The 15480-nt window shown below is 34.7% G+C and overlaps 3 protein-coding genes across 3 annotated transcripts in view; 1 reads left to right on the top strand and 2 right to left on the bottom strand.

Moving 5' to 3' along the window:
• LOC133179054 (syntaxin-6-like) overlaps positions 1 to 15480 on the bottom strand; it is a 55165-nt gene that overhangs the window by 18172 nt on the left and 21513 nt on the right. The window lies entirely within an intron of this gene.
• Positions 2142 to 8241, bottom strand: LOC133179047 (tetratricopeptide repeat protein 19, mitochondrial-like). The gene is made up of 2 exons (XM_061313741.1): positions 8056 to 8241; positions 2142 to 3139 (listed from the first exon to the last, which is right to left on the bottom strand). The coding sequence occupies exons 1-2, from the start codon at positions 8211 to 8213 to the stop codon at positions 2209 to 2211; spliced, it is 1089 nt and encodes a 362-aa protein (XP_061169725.1). The 5' UTR covers positions 8214 to 8241; the 3' UTR covers positions 2142 to 2208.
• LOC133179050 (tudor domain-containing protein 5-like) overlaps positions 10597 to 15480 on the top strand; it is a 38844-nt gene continuing 33960 nt past the window's right edge. The window contains exons 1-5 of the mRNA XM_061313743.1: positions 10597 to 11290; positions 11558 to 11764; positions 12631 to 12788; positions 14260 to 14316; positions 14576 to 14729. Coding sequence (XP_061169727.1) covers positions 10687 to 11290; positions 11558 to 11764; positions 12631 to 12788; positions 14260 to 14316; positions 14576 to 14729 — 1180 coding nt within the window. The 5' untranslated portion in view covers positions 10597 to 10686. The remainder of the gene's footprint in view (positions 11291 to 11557; positions 11765 to 12630; positions 12789 to 14259; positions 14317 to 14575; positions 14730 to 15480) is intronic.

Genomic DNA, 15480 nt, shown 5'->3' with positions numbered 1-15480 from the left:
TTTTCAAAATGATATTTATATTCTAATATTTACATCCACTGAATATTATTTCCTTTATTTCTTATAAAAACCATTGCCGTTAATCAGCGAGTAAACAGCACTAACTAAGTCACCTGCATAGATTTCTTAAGCAACGGCTGTTCCATCAATTATGCATACAGTTACATACACATCTATAATACAATATTTAACGTATTTAATTTACTTTGAATGTTTTTTTAATAAAGATATAAATATAAACAATAAAATGTCTTTCTTTGTTTGTTAGTACGGGAATTAACGTCGCAGCTATTGCAGAAAAAAATTCACATAACCCGCTTACGCGGGTTATGTATTTTTTCTGCAACAGCTGCGACATTAATTCCCGTACTAACAACCAAAGAAAGCATTTTATTGTTTAAAACAAGCTAAGCAGTTGACTTTCATTTACTGTCACAAGTGTCTAATATTGGTAGGGACTTCTATTATTTAATCTGCATATTGAGTGTTAACATTAATGTTAATGTGTTTTAAATATTGAGTGTTGTGGAGATATTATAAAAATGTTAACGTTGTATATAATGATAGTGGTGATCTAGAAGCGCTTGTAGTAAAAATAAATAAAAACGGGAATAAAAGTATTCAAATATATATTATAATTTTTATCCGGCATTTTAAATGAATTACTGTAAATGAGTTCATTACTACATACATATATTTTATTTCCAGTGAAAAATATGTTATTCCTATAGACATTTTTTATAAAGTAAAACAAAATTAAAACCAAAAAGAAAAAAAAATTTAAAAAATCAGAGCATGACTCGAACACTTTCCTCAATAAATGTCCCTTTAAAGAGCTCCTCACTAACCACTGGACCACGGAGTCACACATTCGTGCCCATTTAAATAGCATACAATTCTCTATATTTAGCAAGCGTATTTGGACTTAGAATTTTTTAAGACCACGGTGAAAATTTAAGTAAGTTAACTTAATTTTTTATGTAGAGTGGGTCTTCATACCAAATTTTTGTAAGCATAAAAAGCAACATCTTTCCACTGCCTTTCATTAATCGTTCTCAAAAAAATGGTACGATGACCCACTCTATTTAAAAATTGTAGTTATATCATCCAATTTATGTCAGTTTTTGTGAAAATTGAGCTTGATGCCATTTTGTTGTGTTAATCAAAATCATTTTCGCTGTTACAGAATTCAGGCTTTATCAAAATTGTATGCAAATGGTAATAAGCATTACATTAATTCAACAAAAAGTGAAATTTTTGTAAAATGAATTTATTGATTTTTTTTTATCGATCGTTATGTAGGCATATGGCTCGGCTTATCCCCCCAGTTTCTTTGTTAACATCATGCTCCATGACAGGAAGGGAAGGATCAACGAAAGATGTCCAAAATATTACATGAAAAACATAGAAATCTCACAAACTACAACACTATAAATGCTGATTTAATTTGCTAGTTAAATCCTCGTGCAATGAAGATCACAAAAGCTCCCAGGTAAGAATGATATCATTATGGGGGTGCGAAATTTTACATACAGAAAATGTGTAAGAAAAATCTTCTTAGTACCTACAAGGCTACAAACTGTCAATTTATACATGTATAAAAGAATCATCATGAGGTTTACATGCAGGTTCATTCACAAAATGCACCTGTGGCAGGAAATAGCCTACAGAGGAAGTTTATATATGTAGTAAGTTTTACATAGAAAATGTATAAAAGACATTTTGTCAAAAATTGTAAAATTTATATATCCTCCAAGGGCAGGGATGGGGCACAAAGGCTGTCCAAATTAAGATATACAAAATCTGATTAAAATCAGAATTTTTAAATGTTCCAAAATTCGGACAGTGGCTATACAGTGACGATCAGAATTCGGACAGTCGCTATACAGTGACGATCAGAATTCTGACATTCACTATACAGTGACGATCAGAATTCTGACAGTCATTATATAGTGACGATCAGAATTTTGGAACACGAGCACCTGACAGGAGATTCAGGGGGCCCAGATTCGAATCCCTGTCTGGTCTGTTGCATTTTTCTCCTCTCCCATTACAGATAATTGTTCTGCTTCCAAGATTAAAATTATTAATATATTCTATCATAAAAAAATATTTATGAGCAAATAAGAGGAAAATAAGGGTGAATAAACTATAATGTTTATTTATTATTGAAACTCCTGAATTAGAAATTAATTTATACATACAAATTTATTTTTGAGTACATTTGCCAATGCAAAACTTAGCCTTTCTAATAGCTTCAGGATTATGCATCTCTTCTCCAAGTTTTTCACCCATTTTACAGTTCTCTAAAGCTTTGTCTATTTTAGACTGTCTTAGATATAAAGCTCCAAGGTTGCAATACAAAACAGGCAGAGTGCTGTCCTTACTAGCATGTCCAATAGCCAGAGCTTTTTTCAATATTTCCTCTGCTTTTGCTAAGTCATTCTTCATAATGTACAGTGATGCAATGTCATTCAAAGCCACAATCCTCTGTGGATGTTCATTTCCTAGATAGGTAACAACAATCTCCTCTGATCGTTGGAGATATTCTAAGGCTTTTTCATACTGTTTTGATTTCAGTAGATATTTGGCATAGCTTTCCAAGCACATTCCTAGCAAGCCATATGTACTAGGACTTTCCTCTGGGTTTTCTTTAATTTTATCCTCCTGAGTTTTGATACAGAATTGGTACCCTGAATGGGTTTCTTCATCTTTTCCCATCATGGCATAAATAGCTGCCAATCGCATACTTATCTCCACTACTCCATTGTCAGTCTGTTTAAAAAACTCGTTGTTTATCGCTACCTTTAGTGTCTCTTTATATAGCTTCTCGGCTTTCTCTAGGTCTCCATTCTTTAGAGCAATATTTCCTAATGCATCAAACACGTATATTCTGATCAATGTCAGCTGTCGTTTGTCAATCTTCCTCTCCTGGAATTGTTGCTGTGCTGCATGTAGTGCCAAGTGATAGGCATTATCTGCCTCCTGATAATCTTCCCGGGCAACAGCAATATGTCCTAATCTGATCTGCTCTTTGACTGGATCCTTTTCTTCTCTTGAGCCAAACAAACCCAAAAAGGCTCTTGTTATTGCCACAGTTCCAAGAAATTTGCAAGTGCCTTTCCTTGATGGAACCACCCTTGAAAAAATAAAACTTGATACTGTAAAAAACAGTATATATCATGCTGATTAAAATGAAGGTATTTTTAATTTCAATTATATTGGCTTGAACAAAGAATTTAATCAGTGTATGACACTTATTGATGGTACTATAACACTAACAGATACATATCTATATATTTAATAAACATATTTTTCAGTTACAAAAAAAGTCTGAGAAGTGATTGATGGTTCTATATATAGTTCTATGAATATTTGAATGAACTCTTTTAAAATTCAACCATCTGAACCATGTATTTTCACCTTGGAATACTGAAAAGGGGGAGCAAAAATTCAAATTTCTCTTTCTTTACTCTTTCGTTTTTTCCTTACTTTTTAAACATTTGAAATTATAAACAAGGATTAGAAAAAATCTCCCTCTTCTCCATTACATAAATTGATGCCTGCATGTTTTTCTAAGTAATTAGGCCAAACAAAAAAATATGTGTGGTTCCGGTTACACTTCCAAAAAAATTAGGAAAGGTAGGTAGGGAATTTTTTTTTTTTTTTTTTTTTTTTTAACAAATTGATTTTCTTAATTTTTCTCAATAATATCTATCACTGCTTTGCAAATGGCATTTAGATGTGGTGTGATAATATACTAGTCAATATTGGTAGGGGACACCTACATGCTAGATTGCTTTGGACTTAATACTATTAAACACTTGCACTATGTTTTGCAAGGAGGCCGTCATTGCTGAAACTAAATTTTTAACCATAGCCATTGATGGAAATCGGGGAAAATTCCGGAAAATTATGAAAATTGCCCCCCAAAAAGTTTAGGGTCGGGGTATAAAGTACGGAAGGTCGGGTAACCGGAACCACACATATTTTTTTATTTGGCCTTATGGGTATTTGAAACATAATGAAAGGAGATCAAAGAGTTTGTATTTGATTTTGAAACTAATCTGAGTAATCTCCCTCCCCTTTCCAAGTAAAAGTGATGAGTACATCCTGATTACAATTTTGCCCAGTGGTTTTCGCTTTATCTAGCGAGTGCAGCCAGCAGTGTTAGGCGTTGCTCGCAAAGCAAGCTCAATAGCCTAACATGTGAAAACAGAAAATTCAAACTAAAATCTGTATATTCATCAAGGAAATTTTTCTGTGAAACCTTCCCAGAATTCCTTTGCTACCAGGATTCCATGCAATAATGGCGAATATAACAGGCCCGCAATTATCATGTTTTAGGATTGCAGAGAGCTTAACAATTTAAAACAAAAAATAATTGCATCTACTCTACAATGCTTTTTGTTAAAAAAATTGCAAAGGCCTAATTTGACTCCGCTTATATAGGGCCAACTAACTTATATACAACTGTTATTATAGCGAGCGCAGCGAGCAGCACGAAGCGCCGCTCTTCACTGTGAGCTCTTAAAGCAACGCCTGGGCGAAGAGAAAATTCGGACTTTGCACATTGATCCAAATAAGTTTATTTCCGCAGTTACCTGTGGTCCCATAATGCTTAGCGAATTGCATCTCGTCGCAAACTACGTTCTCGCGGTAGCAATAAAATTCAACAAAATATAAAATCACCTTGATTTAATGGATATATAGCAGACAAATAGTAGAATAAACGTTCTTGATTTAAATTAGCACTGTTCACACTTCGTTTTGGTAAGCTAATGCAACATACATAAGACGTCATATGACGTCAGAAACTAGACGTAAGCAAATGTCACGTGCGGTTTGACGAGCCCGATCTAAGTAATGAAAACTGAAAGGTACACGTATCTGCGCTCGCCCTAACGGTCGCACCGTCAATAAATTATCATATTTTTATGTGCCATTTTTATAAAGTGTAAAGTTTGATTTTGTAGAAGAGCTCTAAAAATCTTGTCAAGAGTGACATGAAAAAATGACTTTTAACATTTAATCAGCATTTCCGTTCTATAGCTAGCACTGAAGTTTGTTTATCAATTTGCACGCGCTCGCCGTTACTATGACGTTGAATGCCGTAAGGGGACGATTTATGGGTACTCTAGGATAATTATTATGTATCCTCGAGGAACCTATTTCGGTGGTATTAGCAAACTACGTGATAAAATAATCTTAACGAGATCGATTAAAATAAAATAAATGTGACCTACCTCTGAAGGACTCTTTATTTGATCAAATTATATCCATATTATCTAATAAAAAAACTGAATTATTTTTTTCTCGCGATTTCTTTATTCCTTGCCGTTTACGTAAGCAGAAATGTTGAGGTACCTAAATCGGTGGTATGGTACTTGTCAAAAGTTTTTACCCTAATAACACCAACCAAAGGCATAAATTTATGTATAACGAATATTAATTTGTATAAATGAACAAAGGGATAAATTACAATTTTATAAAGTTTTATTTATTATTATGGCAGGGACAGATAAATTCGTCACCCCGTCTAATTACTTTAGTTGCGCAGCAAAACTGCAAGTGGGTCCAGTGGTCGCATTTTTCAAAGCTACACTGAGCCCACTTCACAAAAACAACTAAGTCGCAGTCCTTTATCTCCTCTGGCCAAAAGTGTTTACAAACACAGCACTTCTCTTTTTCATCTTCTGTGTCATCGGCATCAGAGGATTCAGGCTGTTCAGACACACCCTGTTTTCTTTTCTTTCTGCATAAATCCTTACATGTAGAAGTCGTTTTTTCTTTTCTTTTTGATGTTTGTTTTGTTGTAGAATAATTTTTTATTTCTTGCAAAACACTGTCCTCTGTAATTGGTTTACCACTTACAACTTTGCTAATGTTTCTTTTTTCAGTTAGAACAGATTTTGTTTTGTTGAAAATTGGGTTTGTATGTAGTTTAAAGAAGGATTTGGGATCAGGGGTGCTTGGAATTGCTTGAGTTGAAGAACTTGCATCTTGGTCTGAACATTGTTCTGCTGCGGAAAAAACTACAGAAGGAGCAAAAATGGAAGGGTCCACTGCATTTTTATCGAATGGGAAAATTCCAGCGCGTCGAAATGAGGACTGCAAATTTCCTTGTGAAAGAGCATGTGCATACGCTTTACAAGCTAATGAGCAAATATTATATCTTGTAATTTTTGAAGATGGATTTTCACGTAAAAATTTATGGCACTCGGCATTATAGATTTTTTGAAATGGGCCAAAACATCCAAGGTCTAGAGGTTGAAGAACATGGCTTGTATGGGCAGGCAGAACAAATAAAACAATATTATGTTGCTTTGCCCAGTCAACAAGCGTGAGGTTAATGTGTGATTTGTGTCCGTCGTAAAGAATTAGGATAGGTTGGTTTTCATTCGGTCTTTGGACATATTTAAGAAAATGTTCAGATAAATAAGTCTGAAAGACTTCAGAGTTCGACCAACCACTGTCTGTTACTGTGCCTTGAGCACCCTCCGATGCACCTACCATCAATTCCTGTCTCATTCGAGCCCCTTGGAAAACGAAATACGGAGGCATCTGTGTACCTAAAGCATTGCCACAACCTATGACAGTTACTGTAGAAGATCTGGCAGATGTTATAGCAGGTGTTGTTGACATCTTAGAACCCACAATGCAGGGTGGTCTGTGTTCTGTTTGTAACCCCTTTTCATCAATGTTGTATATGCACTGAGGTTTATCGACTAGGTCGTACTTCTTAAGAATGGTGTCTAATTCTCGATAGTAATTTGACACTACTTCTTCAGAGGTTGACTTTGCCCTGGCAGCTGACAACGCGCGAGGCTTTGAAACATTCAGTTCTGGCCACCGCATCATAAAGCCTTTGAACCACTTCATTGAAAATGGATGATTTCTGTCACGTTTCTGCAAACTGCAGGCATATTCTGAGGCCATGTTTACTACTTCTGATCTAGTGTAGCCATAGCCACAACTAGCCATAACCTTTAAATGGTCAACAAATGCAGCTTCTTCCTCTAGTGAAAGAACAGGAGAAACTCCAGACGTTAGTTTCTCAGGGTCAACTCTCCCCAATGCTCTTTGTCGAAGTGTGGTTTCCGGAACACAGTAAACCCTAGCTGCTTTCCATACAGACATCCGATGCTCCTTAATAGCATGATAAGCATTTGTCATGGATGTAGGGGAGTATGGTCTGTACTTTCTTGTTATTTTATCTGATGCAACCTATAAAAAAATTATTTATTTACTGTTAAATTTTTTTTTATTATTTATTATTTATTTATTTACTAGTATTTATTTATTTATTTTATTTTATCTATATGATACTATATACTTTTAATAGTTTTCTTTAGATTTCAGAACTAATTTCTATGTAATTGTTTAATTACTAACTATTTACCAACAACATAATATAAACCATATCTTTGTCAAAACACTCAAAAACATATAACAGACACTGACTTTTGGACGTACCCTGTATTTCTACTTAATTATAATAACCACATGACAGTCACGTGACTTGAAAGCGCAGACGGTAAGCTGCGTCTGGAGTTCGTATTTTCATAAAATATTTCTTAAAAGTCTATATTTAGAAGGCAATTACATTTGGATATTTTTAGCATTAAGAAAATATGGTATTTTATGTAGATATGACAATAACAGCTATTTACTTACACTTTTCTCTGACATTTCGAGTTTTTTTTCACTGAGTCATAAGCTTCCGTGTTTACAAACACTACGCAAAAATCGATGACGTCAGATCTCGCACTATAAGAAAACGCGCGTGCCCAACGGGAAATACCACCGATTTAGGAACCCCACCGATTTAGGACCCTCGACGATATATAAATCTGCTACAACAAATATTTTACAGAAGATATGCATATACACATTTTTCTATTTAGAGATAGAGAGGTTACCGTTCAAACTTTTACTTTTAAAATTGATCGTTTATATTATATATGAAAAGAACTTTGTTTCGTATAACATTGAGGTTATTCGTGTTTGCGTAACACACCGAGGAAATTCGAAATAATACGTCTAGTAGGTTACCTTTCGGAGACATTTTTCACACGCTGTCGAATAAAAGTTGAATCCAATACAGAATAATTGAAACGTGGAAGTTTAGCAGATTTCAATTGCAGGGACTGTAGTGTACGTGGTAATTTCAGCAAACATCCAAATGTTACTTTTAATGCTCGAAATGACATTATGACTAATTCTAATTCGGGATTTCTACAACTACAAGCTGCTTTTTTCTTTTATTTCGAAAATAATAGAGAGGTAAGATATGGTAAAGACACGGCGTTTCCGAAATAATTTTTTTTAAATGTTATTTCTTTTTTTAAAAAAATAGAATTCAAAAAATAATATTTACCTATAATACCTATGTCGAAAGGCAGTGCGACTACCCATTTCATTATGGTTCAATACATAACGTTAGATTTTTGTTCTAGGCGCGGCGTCTTTACCGCATAACAGTAAGTATAGAGTATTGCGGGAGTGTGACTAAAATGGGTAGTATAACCCGGCGGTCCTACTAAACAGAGAACCCTAGAGAACCCTAGAAAACTCAAGGTTTATTTGGTCAATTCAAATAAATTTTATGTATAATTTAGTTTATTTTTACTTTATAACTCATATTCTATCTATAAAATAAATAACATGAATTTTTTATGGATGTTTTCCCTCGAAAAAAGTTGAAAACGTAACATAGATTAATGTAATATTTTATGTCATCCCGATCCCGACTGAATCTCAAATAATTTTACCACATAATTTTACAATTCTTTTTTCACATTATTTTTTTTTATATAATTTTATTTTTTAAGTTAAATAGAACTCTTAGTCATTAACTCTGGCGTAAACTTATTTGGAAAAATAATTAAAATAACACAAAGTATGATGAAGTCTTCATACATTAGTATTCCATTGAAAATAAGCATAACACCTGACATAATATTCTTTTTTAAATCTTATTTTGTTTTTGTATGATATATTGGTTATTTAAAACATAAATATTTCATTTACAAACAATAAATAATTAAAAATCAGTAGGGTTCTCTAGGGTTCTTTAGAGTTCTCTAGGGTTCTCTGTTTAGTAGTACCCAAAACCCGGGCCGGGCCGGGAATTTTGAAACTGAAAACCGAGTTTTCGCTAATTAATGAAAAAATACTGAATTCTTCATCACGAAACTTACAGATGTAATTTAATACAACAGAATGTGTCTTCGCTGTGAGTTTTACCACCAAATATTATGTTTTTCAATTACTATTAAGGATTGTCATTTTCCCGGTGACTAAAATGGGTAGTAAGCCCGGTTTAATCAATTTGGTGATTTAAAGCTAATTACACTCAAAAAATGGGATTTCTTTGTGTTTTATCGATGTTTATTAACTTTAAGAACTTAAATATTACAACAATTGCAAAAATTAATCTCGATAATTAAAATAATCGCCGATTTTTGATTCCTGGGACAGTCCAAAACATGCAAAACCGGACGCGTTTTGCCCGGGACAAACTGGAATATTCCGAAAATTGCCATCAGATAACCGGTGCAGAGAATAATGTAGAATTTATTTTAAAAAGTAACCTACCCCCCCCCCCCCCAAAAAAAAATAGATAAATCAACAAATGGAGAAAATAAATGAAATATACACAAAAATCCCGACAATTCTTTTTTTTTTTTTAAATACTAATGGAGTTATGTATCTTGACGATTTGACAAGAAAAAGACTGTAGGCTACAGCTAGATTCGTATTCAGGTAATCATTTCCCTGAAATTATATGTATATGTCGGCAGAGCTAGCTTGGAACATGTTAAATTAAGATTATGAAGATAATGCCAGTAAATTTGATAAAATCTACGCAGCTGGCTTGGTTCAGGATATTTACTACTCTCATCATTATCTCGGAAATTTAAGGTTCGTCCCGGGTAAACGTGTCCGGTTTTGGTCGGTCCCGGGTATTCAAAAAATGCATTTACTTTCTACAATCGGAGTATATTTATAAAATGGTTATAATTTTTTGGAGTTTAAGTTCATTTCGATCTTTCCAATACAAAAAACAGCAATTATTTCAATAATATTAAGTAAAAAACACCAAAATATGTAAACCGGTTTACTACCCATTTTAGTCACCGGGAAAATGACAATCGTCGATAATCATTGAAAAAAGTAATATTTGGAGTTGAAACTCTCAGCGAAGGCATATTGTGTTGTATGTAATTAATCTGTAAGTTTCATGACAAATAATTAAGTATTTTTTCAGTTATTAGCAAAAACCCGGTTTTCAGTTTCAAAATTCTCGGCCCGGCCCGGGTTTTACTACCCATTTTAGTCACACTCGTATTGCGGAATCGGAATTGCAAAGCCATTACGGCTAACAACGCACCGTTTCGTATTTAATTAAAAATTAAACAATTCCGTTAAAAGTGCGTGTAGAGGTTAGTAATTGGTATGCATGTTCACAAAAATATTCAGGAAAATTTAGCAATCCATGATTTTTTTACACAAGTTTTTGTAGTAGTTTCGAATTAGACCTAGATACATCAGCACATGTATAATATTGTATTTGATGTAACGACAAATAGCGCGAAATGCATGAAATTCATTGAAAGCAAAATTTTAGATGTATTACAATTTTAATTAAGGACAAATATTGTACTTTTGAATGCTGCAAACATGAGTAGCAAAGCACAGAAGAAAGAAGATGTGAAAAAGAATCTAAGGTCATTGCTTCTCTCTGCACCAGCTGCACTGACTATTGATGAACTAAAACGCGACTACCATGACTTTATTATGGAACCTATTCCGTATAGGGCACTTGGCTACGTCAATCTTGAAGATCTTCTCAAAGACATGTCAGATGCCCTGCACATCACATGGAAGAAAGGTGTGATGTGTGTTGCTGGTATTGCAGATTCTAATACTGCTCATATCCAAAAACTTGTCTCCAGGCAGAAGGTTTCAAACAAAAACAAGTGGGCTACTCTCAGAAAGGGGGGTCCCCCACCACAGAGACATAGAAGCCAGCAGCCTCGACCTCTTCCAACTGTTCCACCGTTCATAAGGAATTACTTATCACAGCTGTTTAAAGCATATCCTGATGGTTTACCGTTTACACATTTTGATGCTGCATTCTCTAAACGGTTTAACATTCAGATTGACCCGATAAGACTCGGGTTTTCTTCTCTTAAAGAACTTCTGAAGACTGTTCCTGATATACTGGAAGTAAAAGAATTACAAAATGGAGAAGTGCGTGTGAGTCCAGCTTCTAGTGGCGCCTGTAAGTCTAAAAATGGTTTACTCTCATTTTGGGAGCAGAGGGATTAACAAAATATGATGGAGCTTTATTAAAATTTAAACTTAATGCACTTTGGTTCAGAATCTGAAGCCAATTGGATCAGTAGACTAATATATTGGTCTTTAATTCTTTTCCTTGTAAAATGGAATTGATAGGAAATTACGTAAGTCCAAATGACAGCTTAGAATATTAGTAAATTGGATACGAGAGGTTTTATAAATACTTTACTCTCAAATTTGTTATTTACAGATAAACAATCACAGCAGCCCAGAGAACATCCATTTCACAAGTCATATCAACAAAATTTACCACCAAGACTAGAAAGGCAGAGGTCTGCAGAAAATAAAACCAACACACAAGCTACAAATTCTTATACAAATTCACCATTTTCAACAGGAGCAACAAACCAATGGGAAAATGGACAAACAAAAACACCAGCACAGTCTGCTGGAAGAGGTAGCCTCACTGTATTGCTGTGAAATAGTGTATAGGGATAAATTAGATGTAAAATAGTTTTACAAAAACAGTCATTGGATTTAGTGCTATTGGTGCAAGTCATCATTGTGTACTCTGTGTCACAATGTCCATCATGTTTAATAGCCATTTTTTTTATGCATTTAATATGGTGAATCTGTCTGACCATCTATTATTCTGTCTGTTCCTCTATTAATAAACTATGCACATTCCTGACATCTCTGAATCGATGAGCCCAGTACATCAATGCCATGATTAATCATATTAATATGCAAGTATCCTCAAGGAGTGCAGATTTTAGATTGTTTAAATCATTATCTACTGGGGTAAGGTTAGCTGCAGAACTGTAGTGTTATGGTTTTTATATTTTAGTCTTTGACAATAATGCTACAGAGCCTGTAATGCAAATATGGTGCAATTTACAGTGCAAGATTTTCTGTGCATGGTTGGGGAGAATTTCACCACTTTCCAGCATTGGTCAATCAACTACCTTTCACTCCCTAGTTCTAGAAATATTCTTTAACCAACTATATATTTTCTCCACTTCCTAACCCTTTACAGTCGTCTCTACAGACCAATAAGAATTGCTTGTTTTGAATTGTCTGCGACAAAAATTTTAAAACGAGCAAGTTTATTGGTCTTTAGAACAGCAGGGTCAAGGTGGCTTAGGGGAGTGTTGTTTACTTTTTGGCCTCTTGTGTAAAGAAAAGATTGCTCCCCATGAAAAGGTTATAGAGTCAGAAATGTATTAAGAGAAAAATTGACATCGAATACCTGCCTTGTATATTTAAATGTTATTCGATGACATTTTATAACCTTTGTAAATTAGTAAACAAAATGAATTTTAGGGAAGAAGAAGAGTTGTATAAATAAAGAAAATAATGGGCCTGGAACATGGCGACGTCGATACGAAAGTGAGGAAAGCTCTGGAACTTACTCCTCATCTGATCAGAGTGTGGATTTTGAAAGTACAATCAGCCATCAGCTGCATTTTGAACTTCAACAGGTATGTGGTTTTTTCTTCAGTTGAACAAAAAGATTTTAAATATGTTGGTATATGTGTAAGTTGCTGTCAAACATGTCAACTGATACACAAAGAATTAGTAATTTTCAAATATAATTTTTAAAAAAGAGTGAAGTGTCAGTATTATTAAAAAAAAAAACCCCAAACAGAATCATTAAAAATAATAAATACATTTTTTTAGCTCACCTCGACGAAGTCGAGATGAGCTTATGCTATACCCCCGGCGTCGGTGTCGGCGTTAGCGTCGGCATCCCAGGTTAAAGTTTTAGGAGCAAGTCCCATTCCCAAGTAACTATAAGCCCTACCTGGACCAAACTTGCATGGATGATGCATCTAGGGATGGACACTACCAAACTTGCTTCGGATGCTGGATCTGACCTAGATTTTCCAGATGAGTGACCAGGTAAAAGTTTTAGGAGCAGGTCCATTCCTAAGTAACTATAAGCCCTACCTGGATCAAACTTGCATGGATGATGCATCTAGGGATGGACACTACCACACTTGCTTCGGATGCTGGATCTGACCTAGATTTTCCGGATGAGTGACCATGTTTAAGTTTGAGGAGCAGGTCCATTCCCAAGTAACTATAAGCCCTACCTTGACAAAACTTGCATGGATGATGCATCTAGGGATGGACATGGCCACACTGACTTCGGATGCTGGATCTGACCTTGATTTTCCGGATGAGTGGCCAGGTTAAAGTTTTAGGAGCAGGTCCATTCCCAAGTAACTATAAGCCCTACCTGGACCAAACTTGCATGGATGATGCATCTAGGGATGGACACTACCATGCTTGCTTCAGATGCTGGATCTGACCTAGATTTTCCAGATGAGTGACCAGGTTAAAGTTTGAGAAGCAGGTCCATTCCCAAGTAACTATAAGCCCTACCTGGACCAAACTTTCATGGATGATGCATCTAGGGATGTACACTAACCAACCTGCTTCGAATGCTGGATCTGACCTAGATTTTCCACATGAGTGAATTTTAGCCATATTTTAACCAAATTAGCATGGATGATGTATCTAGGGATGGACACTTCCAGACTTGCCTTGGATTCTGAATCTGACGTACATTTTCCAGATGAGTGACCAGGGTAATTTTTTTGGAGTAGCTATATAATATTATGGCCTGTTATGATTAAAGTTGCATAGATGGTGCATCTAAGGATGAAAACTTCCAGACTTGCTTTGGATGTTGGAACTGACCAAAATTTTCTTGATTACTAAACAGGTCAAAAGTTTTTTGAGCAGGTCTATAATTAAATCAAACTTGCATGGATATTGATCTTGGGATGTAACCTAACTAGAAAAAAAATATGTGAAATTTGCCTTACATGTAGATAACATTCGTCGAGGTGAGCTTCGTAATCTTTGATTACCTATGTTTTTGTGATGTACATGTATTTGTATTTCATTCTTTTCAAATGTTAATTTATGTAAATACACCTGCAGCTCCTTAGCTCAAAGCCAGAGGGATTGTGGGCAACAAAATTACTAACAGCATACAAGGTACTAAAAACATAAATTTACTCTTCGTGAAACAGGTTTTTAATTTGTAATTTGCAGGTCTTAGCTCATGTTTAATACACATGAAAGTTAAAGACTGAGGATAAATTTTTATGACTGAATTTGCAAAAAGTAATGGATAAGATAAAATTCAATTCAAAAGATCTAGTTTGCACATCCACAATTGTTGAAGTAGAAGTTCTGATTTGACTAAAAATGTAGTATTTCTTACCATTGAACACTTTTTGTAAATTGTTTGAAGGAAACTTTTAACAAAGAGTTAAAACCAATGGACCATGGTTACACCAGTGTGATAGAGTTATGTTCAGCATTGCCACAAGTAATCAGGATGGAAAGACCACATTGCAAGGGAGACTGGAAATTGTTTGACAAGAGATTACCTTCTCCAAAGCCTGGTAAAAAATGATTTAGATCTCTAAAGTTTTTAGGAAGTAAGTAGATTCAATCAAAGAATTTATTTTAATTTGTGAATGAATACCTAAGATATTTTTTAAAAACTTTTCTAGCTTACCTGAGCCAAAGGCTCAAGTGAGCTCTTCTGATCGAAATTTGTCCCTTATCTGTCGTCGTCATTGTTGTCCTTGTTGTTGACGTCTTCGTCATATACTTTTTACAATGTCATCTTCTTCTCCAGAACCACTGGGCCAATTTCAACCAAACTTGACACAGAGTATCCTTGGCTTAAAGGGATTCAAGTTTTTAAAATGAAGGGACACAACCTCTTCCAAGGGGAGATAATTCAGAAATAGTAAAAATTGAATGTGGTCATTTAGTTTTCTTCTTCTCAAGAACCACTGGGCCAGAAAAGATGAAACATTTAAGAAAGCCTTCTGACATAATGTGGATTTTTTTAAGGTTGGGGCTATAATAGGCAATCAAATTTTTACATAGGAATATATAGGAAAAAGAATCTGCTAATGAAGTACAAAAAGGGCCATAGTTATTCAGGTGAGCTGTGTGGCCCGTGGGCCTCTACTTTTTGTATTATTTTATTTTTGATTAATTTATTTATTATTTTTGTGGTGGTTCTCACTTTGAAAACAATTACCTGGTCATGCGTCAAAGGCTTTCATGTACCGCGTGAAAGGTCGCTTTGTATACACTCTGGTTTAAAAAAATCATGTCACTGTTATATTGGTTGATAAT

Source organism: Saccostrea echinata, unplaced genomic scaffold (assembly GCF_033153115.1).
Source record: "Saccostrea echinata isolate AGI-Se365-2 ecotype Australia unplaced genomic scaffold, CSIRO_AGI_Sech_v1 ptg000004l, whole genome shotgun sequence".
NCBI lineage: Eukaryota > Metazoa > Mollusca > Bivalvia > Ostreida > Ostreidae > Saccostrea > Saccostrea echinata.
Note: the sequence above shows the minus strand (reverse complement) of the source record. Positions and strands in the feature narration are given on the sequence as shown.